The 11,101-nt window shown below is 33.7% G+C and overlaps 1 protein-coding gene across 2 annotated transcripts in view; it reads right to left on the reverse strand.

Moving 5' to 3' along the window:
* Positions 1-11,101, reverse strand: part of LOC145303524 (uncharacterized) — a 96,585-nt gene that overhangs the window by 62,048 nt on the left and 23,436 nt on the right. For both annotated transcript variants that reach the window (XM_080144976.1, XM_080144977.1), the window contains exon 2: positions 4,696-4,854. In XM_080144976.1, the coding sequence (XP_080001102.1) occupies positions 4,696-4,854 (159 nt within the window). The remainder of the gene's footprint in view (positions 1-4,695; positions 4,855-11,101) is intronic.

Raw genomic sequence — 11,101 nt, forward strand, 5'->3', positions numbered from 1 at the left:
GGAAACAAGTATAAAAGCAAGAGACAAGCTTCCGAGCTGGTCAGTCTATAGACTGACAGCGTGCCTTTTCGGCAGGCGCGCAGAAACGCGTACCTCACGTCACTTGCTACTATGTGGGACAAAAAGCTAACAGATCATACATACACTTTATACGCTTTCTATCTCCATAACCTGGATTAACATTCTCACTCTTTCTCTCTATATATATATACAACTTGTCCCTGAGAATACCTTCGCGTAGCTGACTGCTAACTGATGTCAAACCTCTATCCTTTTTCTTTGTCTCCACGCTGGACTATCATTCTCATTTCTACTATATTACTCACTTCTCTTCCCATGCGCGAACAAATGAACGTGAGATGAACACACATTTCCTTTTCTTTCTACACCACCAATCGCGGACATGAATACATATTATATCTAAAACATTCATTCTTTCAACAGTAAATAAACAACACGTTTATCTATTCCAGCAATTGAGTCTTTGTTTCCTTTAATTCCATTCGTTTCATTATTTTTCTTTTGTAATGGGATTAGGCTTTATATACTTTAGTCCTCTACAGATCCCACCATTTTTCCAGCGGCCCTGGCAACAGATTTGACGACCCACTTTAATTTTTCAATAAAACATGACGAAATACTCAAAAGACAATGTTTATTTTCATTCATTTTGTTTGTACACATTGATTTTTATGCTCCATTCACCAGTTTAAATTTATGTAATCACAAACTAAACCATTTTGTTTAAATTTGTTTATTACAATAAATTAAAGGTTTTAAAACAAAGTTGATGTATGAATTTTCCTCGTAAAAAATGTTGTAGAAAACGAAAAATCTAATTTAATAAAAATACAAAAATTAAAGAAAAGGGAATATAAAAAATAAAGGAAAAAATATGAGTAAAATATTTTAACTGGATAAAACAAAACTGTACAAACGGAGAACCCTGCGTAAATGTTAAAACATTCCAAAAGAAAAAAAGAGTACGATCCACTGACGGGGAGCGAACGTTCAACCCATAGCTTACAAAGTGAATGCTCTTATACTCTCGTCCACGAAGACATCGCTTGTATAAGACATGTATTATATTTTAAATAATTCAAGGAAAACAGCTAAATGCGCATGAGTGTTCACTGAATAGGATGTTTTCAAAAACAAAAATAAGCAAACACGGTGTAAATAATGGACCCCCTCCTCCCACAAGAAAGAAATGAAAAATGGTTGTGTAGTTACAGTTATAACGCCTGATTGGCTCAAATAATACTGTAAAACAGCTTATTTCTCTCTTTCTCACTCCCATGCTCTGAATCTCTATCATTAACTTTCCCTCCCTCCAAGTGACTATAAACAGAAGTAGTTTCGCATAGCTGGTCATGCTGTATCGTCGATGAATTATGTTTTGTGAGTGTAATATTTTCACAAATAGATAATAAAAGTTCAGAGTTTCTAAACGCAATAATTCCATGAATAATAAATAAAACGTAAGATTATTGTGTATATACCGAAAATGGCGACATGTTTTATAGTTGATAACTGTTCATTTATTTGGTGGAATAACGAGTGTTGGAATTGTAGAATGAATACTTCTCATCCAATCAGCTATACTGGATATTTCAAAGGGAGAAATCATTATTTGTGTCGGATGTAAGGGGTAAGAATATGCGTTTGCATAGGAAATCTGTAGTCAGTTAATGACGGTTAACACCCAGGAAAGAAGGAAAAAGTATAAAAGAACTCGGTATAGAATAGTGTTCTAAGAGGAGTCGGTAAAGTGAGGGTGAAATTTGAGCTACTTCCTCATCAATGATGGTCATGACGCTCCTCGGACTAAATGTAATTTTTTTATATTACGAAATAATGTGTATGTAATTGTGGTCTATAGCTAGATAATGTAATTGCTAATGATGTAAACATAGTAATTTTTTATGTGCCATCTGTTGTTGTCAACCTAAGGTAGTTTCGTCTTGAGGGGAAAACTTGCGTCTCTTTTATTATATAGAGGATAAAGAGGGAGATTGCTTAAGTGTTCACAAACTTCACATTGATGACCTTCACATGATACAAATATGCAACCTTTTGATCTGGAATCAGATGCACTACCATAGTGCTAGAGGGACGCTCCACAAGCGTCCACAAACTTCATATGAGCAAACAATCTTGTGAAAATTATGTGTAACAAAAATAGTTAGGTTAGAGAAACAAACGACATATTAAAAAGTGTGTTTGTAATAGAAAAAAGATTTTTTTTTAAATAAATAGTTGAAGAAATGAATAAAAAAAATTCAGATAAATTCTTAATGTTTATGTTGATGAAAATATGTGTGTACTATTTAAATAGGTCCTGGATATGACCTTAAACTATATCCAGTGGTGAGGCCCCAACTTGCGGGCTTTGGAGAGTGTGAAGCCACCCTTTAATTGCCATTGCTCCCAGGTCCACTCTGATCCGGAATGGTAGTACCTGTTAGGGTCCCAACTATGGGTTAAATAGAAACCGACTTGAAAACAACAAATATATTCAATTAAAAAAAAAAATTCTTCAAAATCTTTGGATTCAGCATTAAATAACCTGAAAAGGATTAATATGCCGTAAAACAAAAACAACCAACCAACTATTTAAATAAAGGAAATATAAGAGTTGAATAGCTATGGACAAGCGATTTTGGAGGGCATTTGCATTTTCCAGTTCCAGCAAATGCAGTGATGTCACTAGAAAGTAATTTCTGTTGATTATACAATGAAAATAAATGGTGAATATCTGGAAAATTATGTTACTGAAAGAAATATTTGTATATATAAAGGCGATTTGATTAGCAAAATTTTGTTGGAAAAGAACAGACAGACAATTTCCATAATCGACTAGCTATTTGACATGTAATATTAATTTTATAGGATGTAACCTCTCACTGTCTAAGTTCAGGAATTCAACTGTCTTAATTTTATACATTATATTATTATTATCATTATTATTATTATTATTATTATTATTATTATTATTATTTGTACTCACTAGGAGTTTTCACACAAGTCATCATCAAAAATTTCTCTCTGTCAACAACCTGTGGTATTTGCTGGAGTTGAGTGACAACAAGTCTCCCCAGATTTCTAGTACTTTTCACCACTTTCGATAACTTTTGCAAATTAATTTGCGTTATCACAACAGCCGTTTACCATTGATTTTTCGCTGGTCATTGGCTTTCATTGAAATTTAGGTGGCAATAAGCCTCCCCAAAATAACAGTCCTCTTTGTACTCATTCAGTAGAAGTCTGGTAAATGCTTTCTCTTCTCGGTCTTTCCATCCTCCTTAACCTTTCACGACTATTTAGTGTGGAGTAAGTTGATGCCAACACTACAATTCTTTTTGGCGGGGTATTATTATTATTATTATTATTTATTTATTTTTTTTTTTGTACTCACTAGGAGTTCTCACACAAGCCATCATGAAAGATTACCCATTTACAATAACCGGTGGTGTTCCCTAGAGTCTGGGTGACAACAAGTCTCTCCAGATTTCCAGTACCTTTCAGCTCTTTTGATAACCTTTGCAACTGAATTTGCATTATCGCAAAAGCTGTTTACCATTAATTTTTTTATGGTAGCGATCATTGTTTTTCACTGGAATTTGGATGACAACAAGCCTCTCCAAGGCCCTAGTCCTCTTTGCATTTATCCACTGGAGGTCTGATTATTGCTTTCCCTCCTCGTTATTTCCATCCTCCTTGACTTCTCACAATTATTTGGTTTGGTACCAGTCGATTATGAATCACCATTTTTTTGGTGGGGAGGGAGGGGTAGCACATAGTTAATTAAAAATTTTGCAGTTTCCATTTTCTTGATTTCATGTTGTATTACTTTCTATCTGTTTGTTTTACTTTTGTTATGAGTGCTTAGCATTTGTAGCTCGTTTAGGTTAGTTTTTGGATTCAAAGATTTTCCTTAAGATTTCAGCTGTTTTCTGCATTGTCCTCTGTTGTATAGTCTCAGTTTTCCCCTGGATTCCAATTTCTCCTATTCTTTTACCCATGTTCTATGTAGAGAATGTGTAAAACATTGCAGCAACATGTGAATATTTTTAAAATGTTTGTATACTCTTGTCTTTGAATCTTCCCACCACATCAGCCACTCTATAACGGTGTGCTGGACTATTTGGGAAGAACGGGCAATAATTAGTTTCACGTTTTTCTTTTTCGTGTCGTCTGTTATATTTTGTTTAACTTATAAAATGGAAAGGGAATAAAAAAAAAATGACAGTACCAAACCGTGCTCTTGTCGATACAATGCACAAAAGTCTTTTTTCCCTTTCTTTTCTCACCTTGCAATAAATCCTTGTGTATTCGATATTATCTTCCACCGTTCATTCTCGTTCTAAGCTGTCTAACAAAAAATCTCAACTCAACACTCATGCTTTAAAATTCGTCCCTTTTAACAGTTACCGTTTGTGTACATATGCAAAATAATGGCATACGATGTTCACCAATGAGCGACCTGCAAAATTATGCTTGTCTTTTCTTTTCTACATTTTTCGCTGTCATTTTACAGGCTAAGCAAACACAAGGTCGTTTGCGCAAGTGATGATTTCTATTACATAACTAAATTTCGTTTTATTTCATTGTTTTTATTATTTTAAAGAAAGCATGACTTCAACCATTTCATTTTACAATTGATAACAAAACAAATCAAAAATCCAAACTTACTCTGACAACTAAAGTTCATTTTTTCCCATGAACTATCTTTGCAAATAGACTCCCTGTTTTTCCCTTCAAATCTGAAACCGCCATTACAATGGTATTTTGCAACGTCATCAATCACTTCAACGCCAGAATTTTTATACTGTACTGGATCTGAACATGTACCTGGGGGGAAAAAAAAGTTTGAAAATTTTAATTATTATGGTTGCAAGGATATAGTTTTCATCAAACACTACCCGGATATGCAAAATAAAGAAACATTAATACAAGGGTCGTTCCAAAAGTAAGGCTTTCTATTTTTTAACTCTAAAACTAAAACGTTGAAAAGCTACGAAGACGAAAGTGATATCATTAAAACGAACCACCTTTTGTGCTCCAGAATTTATTTTTCTACAGCCATCACCATTATTCCTAATGCACTTTTACCAACAATGAACAATGTCTCCGTCATGTCTAGAGAGTGCTTTGTCACTCACATCTCTGTTGCCACTCTGAATTCGATGAACTCATCTCCTAACTGTGCTGATATCAATTGCATCGGCTTTGTAAACGTTCAGCAGGCGCCAGTGAATGTTGATCGGTTGATTTTTTTTATGGAGGAATTCAATGATGCATTTCTGGGTTTGTTTTCTTAGAGTCTCACACCGTTAATATCTGCAACAGAGAGATGAAAATTTCAGATCATGAATGCATAAGTTCAGTCATCATAACAATGCAATTTGCAATTCTGATCCATTTATGCGGACTAAAATAAATAAGAGGCATTACTTTTGAAACGTCCCTCGTAATTTTTGTAATATAAAAACATTATTACTGGTTTATTATATTTAAAAAAGCCTTAATGTATATTTAAAAAAGAAAATACAACACGGATGATAGATGTATAGATAGATAACTACTATCTATATGCCTGACATGACAGTAGTTATCTATCTATACATCTATCTATCTATATCCCTATAAAGTTGAGTTTTTTCTCACTCTAACATTGATATTAAAAGTCTACTCTTTCTATTTTAAAATTATTAAAGCAAACTTCTTAATATATTCAGTGATAGATATGCGAGCGATTACATGAAAATGAACTAATTTGCATATCCGTTTGAAAAACGAGTATTAATTACTTATCCATATGTAAATAATAAGAATATTAGATAAGTGAAAATGAGATAAGAATAAGCCTAGAATTGAACCCTGTAGGCAAGGTTAAGAAATGGAATGTTAGAAATTAAACTGATTGTCCGATTCTTTTAGAAATTCAGATATTAAAATGTCAGTTAAACGAATGGACAATTCAAATTAAAAATATATTGTTTAAAAAATAGGGTACGTTAAAAAAATAGGTTAGATGAGGATTCTTTTGTTTGCCAGAAGTGTGTTTGAGCAAACATATGAAAAGCCACGTGAAATTAGTCACATTTGAAAACACACTTCTGACGTCAGAGACAAAGGACATTTCTCCATATAGGATTCTATGGGTTTGTATTTTAGTCAGTCAGCCAGAGAGAGTCAGTCAGAGAGTCAGTTGATTATCCAAGAAGTGACATAGTCATACCAGTTGAATTCCTGACGTCATCGACCGGCCGATCTGACGAATAAAGAAGACATCATTATGTTGCAACTGTTGTCTTGCGTCATCCTTCATCACGAACGACAGGTAATTGTGTTTATCATCTTATAATGAACATTTTGTAACCCTTCGAAGATTATGTATCTCCCCTCCTCTGTGTTAAGAACTGCATCATACATCACTCAGTCCGTATTTAATATGAAACCTCCAAGAATTCTCACAGTCGTCATCATCATGTAATATATATAAATGTCATTATCATAATATCTGTTATAAGAACTGTTATATATGAAGTCTCCAAGAAGCATCATCCCAGAATGGTATAAATGTCTCCCTCATCAGCACCATCGTTACCTCTGTATTACATGTACCCGTTAATATGTACCCCTATGCAAGAAGGCATAGTTTCTACATTCTGCATAAAACGTTATAGTACACAGAAATATTTTTATACTAGCTGGACATCCGGCGTTGTTTTAATGCAGATTCCGTATGTATTATTATAGAATCAATCCTCTATTGAATATTATATATTACGAGGAATAATTTACCCGGTGGACTAATTCACAAAAAAAAAAAAGAAAAGAAAAGAAAAATATAAATAAAATAATTAATAATGATAATGTAGTTCATCAAATTCCGTCTGTGCTTGTTTACAATATCGCGTCAGCTGATATTTGGGCTTGAAGATGAATGTCTTGGAAACTCACTTCAGATTTACGCTCAATTTTTAAATATGGAAACAAAGAAATGATTTGCGGTGACTTTAAATGGTATCTCTTCTTTTATCGTAAATTGAATTCATTAGTAAGAAAAAAAATAAAAGAAAATGGTGAAGTACATTCGGGCTTGAATTCGATCAGTAGTCATATGCTCTAACACTAAGCTATATTTCCAGGTGTCAACAAATTTGTTTGTTTTTTTTAAGAATAAATTATTTGTTGAGATTTTATTATCTCCCTTGCCGGTGCAACCTAAAATATTCCCCTGTAAAAATTCTTTTTTTATCTATAAGAAAGAAAGACTATTTATAGGATTGCATTTTTTTCGATTTTTCGGTACTTATCGGATGAATTTCTGTACAAAACATATTTAAGAACACTGCCAGACATATAAATTACCTTTGTGTGAAATTTTCAGAAGATAGGCCAAGCCGTTTCGGAACCTATAAGGAAGGAACTCACACACACACACAAAATGACTTTTATATAATAGTAGATATATATATATATAAGTAATCTTATCAGTGTGTGTATGTGTGTGAAAATATTCTACCAAACTCCTCTCTGAATATTTGGTTTACAGAATTGAAATTTGATTTATAATGTATTTAGATCTGTAGCACACTTTCGATTTGGTTTTTAACTGGTAAAAATAGTTGCTAGTAATAATAATAATTGAAAAGGTTGACAAAGATAAAGTGACTATCTTCTAAGCATGTGTATATATACATTTTTATCTTGAAGTTGCTTAATTTTTAGACTTTTTATCCATCTGGCGATAGTTCAGATGGTATCAATGAACGCAAAATAACGACTATGGCTGTAACACTGAATGTTTTGGCTTTGATTCCAGCTGATAGTACCGAAGTAATTTTTTGTAAAACTTTTGAAATCATTACTATATATTAGGTTGAGAAGAATTTTCTTGCGCAATTTTTAATTTTGATTTCAAATGATGTATCTTGAAATAAGTTTTCGTTAAATTACTTTCACATTATACATCATTTGAAAAAGCGTTTTTCGCTTTATCTAATCGTTTAAATTATAATCATTTTAAAACAATTATGTCTTCTTTTCAGAACGTTGAATACAAGAGCGAAAAAAGTAAATTCACACAATTTTCTTATTTCGATTCAAGCTAGGCCAAAAGTTGCTAAAACAGCTTGTGATATCAGCGAAGCATTTGGCTCAGGAACTACTGCTGAATGCACAGCACAATGGTGGTTTAAGAAATTTCATGGCGGCGAAAATTTTGAAGGTGATGAGCAATGTTGCGGATGTTGGCAATGATTAATTAAGAGTCAAAACTAATCCATGCACAATTGTTTGAAAACTTGTTTCTGAATTAGACGTAATCTATATGACGATTTCCAACCGCTTGAGAGAGATTGGAAAGACAAAAAACTTGATAAACAACCGAAAGAAACATCATTATGAAGTGTCATATTCCATTTTTTTACACAACAAGAAGGACCTGTTTCTTGACCGGGTTGTGACTTGTGAAAACAACTACCGACAATGCTCAGCTCAGTGGTAAGATGCCGTTGAAGCCCCACAACACTTCCCAAACCCAGAGTTTAACTAAAAGAAGATTATGCTGACTCTTTGGTTGTCTGCGACCGATCTCATCCATTTCAGTTTTTTTGAATGCAGGTGAAACCATTATGGCAAAGAAGTACTATCAACAAATGGATGAAATGTATCAGGAACTTCGACAACATCACCCAGCATTAGTCAACAGAATAGGCCTAATTCTCCTCCACAACAATACTCAGTCGCACATTACTAAACCGACCCTGAACGAATTGGGTTACGAAACACTGCCTCATCTAGCATACTCTCCAGACCTCTCATCTATCAACTACCACTTTTTCAAACATCCCAACAACTTTCTGCAATAGAAATGATTCAAAAACGCCTTCAGTGACTTAATCGCCACTAGAACACAAGATTTTTATATTACTCGTGTTGGCAAAAGTGTGTTGATTCTGATGGTGCCTATTTCGATCGATAAATTTTTGTTTGAGCCGAAATATGTTCCTCTGAATTAAAAAATTAAAAACCGCAATAACTTTCTTGTCAACCTGATATCTATATCTATATATCTATAAAAGTGAACGTGTCTGTCTGTGTGTGTGTGGTTACATTTCCCTGCGCAATAACTCTGTCAATTTTCAGTCTACAGACTCGAAATTTGGTATACAGGGTACTGAGATTTGGGAAAATCTTTGTGATTCGTTTTCGGCCAGAAATTTGGCTGTTAAAGGGTCAAAGTTCAACGATTTGACCTTTGAGAACTCTACCAAACTCCTCCGACAATTTTGGGTCTAAACACTTGAAATTTTAGATATAGGTTCCTTGGACATGGATCTAACTTAATAGCTCGATTTGAGCCCAAAACAATAAATTTTAAGGGGTCATAATAGGGGTCAAAGTTAAAAAAATTGACCGCTTTTTTTTTTTTTGCTCAACATACACCTCATAATACCCGAGCAACGCTGGGCTGAAATACTAGTATATCTATAAAAGTGAAATAGTCTTTGCGTCTGTGTGTGTTTGTGTGTGTGTGTGTGTGTGTGTGTGTGTGTGTGTGTGTGTATGTGTGCGTACATTTCCCTAGTACTCCATCAATTTTCAGTCTACAGATTCAAGATTTAACATAAGGGGTATTAAGATTTGGGAAAATCTTTTTAATCTGTTTTCGGACAGAAATTTGGCTGTGAAGGGGTCAAAGTTCAACGATTTGACCTTTGAAAACTCTACCAAACTCCTCCACTAATTTTAGGTATAAACACTTGAAATTTTAGATGTAGTATTACATGAATCAAACTTTTTTAATTTGATTTGAGCACAAAACAATAAATGTTAACAGGTCAAAATTCGGGTCAAATTAAAAAAAAAAAGTGACCTCTGCGGTCTTTATAAAATTACTCAGTCAATTTTCGGTCTAAACATTTGAACTTTTGCATAAAGTGTATTCTGATATAGGGCAAGCTTTTGAATCAGTTTTTGGCCGAAAATTTGGCTGTCAAGGGATCAAAGTTCCAAAGATTTAACCTTTGCAGTCTCTAGCAAACTATTCAGTAAATTTTGGGTCTAAACATTTGAAATTTTACATAAAGGGTATTCAGACATGCAGCAAGCTTTTTAATCAGCAACGCCGGGTAATCCTTTTATTAATTTATAAGTAAATTTCTTAATTCTCTTTTGTTTATGTCTTAGAATGAATAGAAACCCAATAACACTTATATCATGCTATATTTGAACACACTTTCACTCAAATTGCATAATACTCTGTGTTTTCTCTGTAGAAGGAAAGAACAGCTGTAACAAATGTTTGCAATTCAGAAATAAGAGAGAGATTTAACTATCTTCTCTGGCACATTAACTTCCCATCATGACGTAACTTTCTGGACATGTTAGCTTAAATTCTACTTTTAGTTGTTAAATGAGTACTCTTTGTTGTACACATAATCTAAAGTTGCATGGAAAAATTCCATACCTATTCATTTGAAGAGATGCATCTGAATATTGCTATAATTTGAAGAAGGTGGGTGAATTATGACATCAAAAGTTTTCAGCATGCTCATGTGGCTGATCATAAAGGACCATCCAATTCCTTCAGCTACGTACCTCGGAAACGGAGCCATAAAACCTGACGTAGTGATATGGGACAAGAAGGAGAAAGAAGTTAGAAGTTAGTGACTCAAATGATGCTTGGTTAAATAGGACTGAAAGGGAAAAAATAACAAAGTACCAAGGAGATTTTTACCGTTTGTGGTACTGTCAAAGTTACATGTGAATAGAAATCTATGTTCATCCTCAAAGTTCTCAACGTTTTTTACGGAGTCCATTTTAGAGCATTTATATCGGCATTGGAAACTTTTGTAGTTGGGTTGTCCACAATTATAGCAGATAATTTTATTGTTGTTCTTGGGAAAATTACTTTTGGGGAAAACATTGTGGTGAGGTGCATAATTTGGTGGTGTCTGTTTTTGAGAATCATTTTTGAACTTCATGATATTGCTGGAGTTATTATTGTCCACGAGCAACCGATTTGTCTCTTCATAACTGTGCAATGCCACTTTAAATTCACTGAAATTTATGGGCTTGTCTTTTT

This window comes from Euprymna scolopes, chromosome 19 (assembly GCF_053919585.1).
Source record: "Euprymna scolopes isolate OS-2025 chromosome 19, ASM5391958v1, whole genome shotgun sequence".
In the NCBI taxonomy this organism is placed as follows: Eukaryota; Metazoa; Mollusca; class Cephalopoda; order Sepiida; family Sepiolidae; genus Euprymna; species Euprymna scolopes.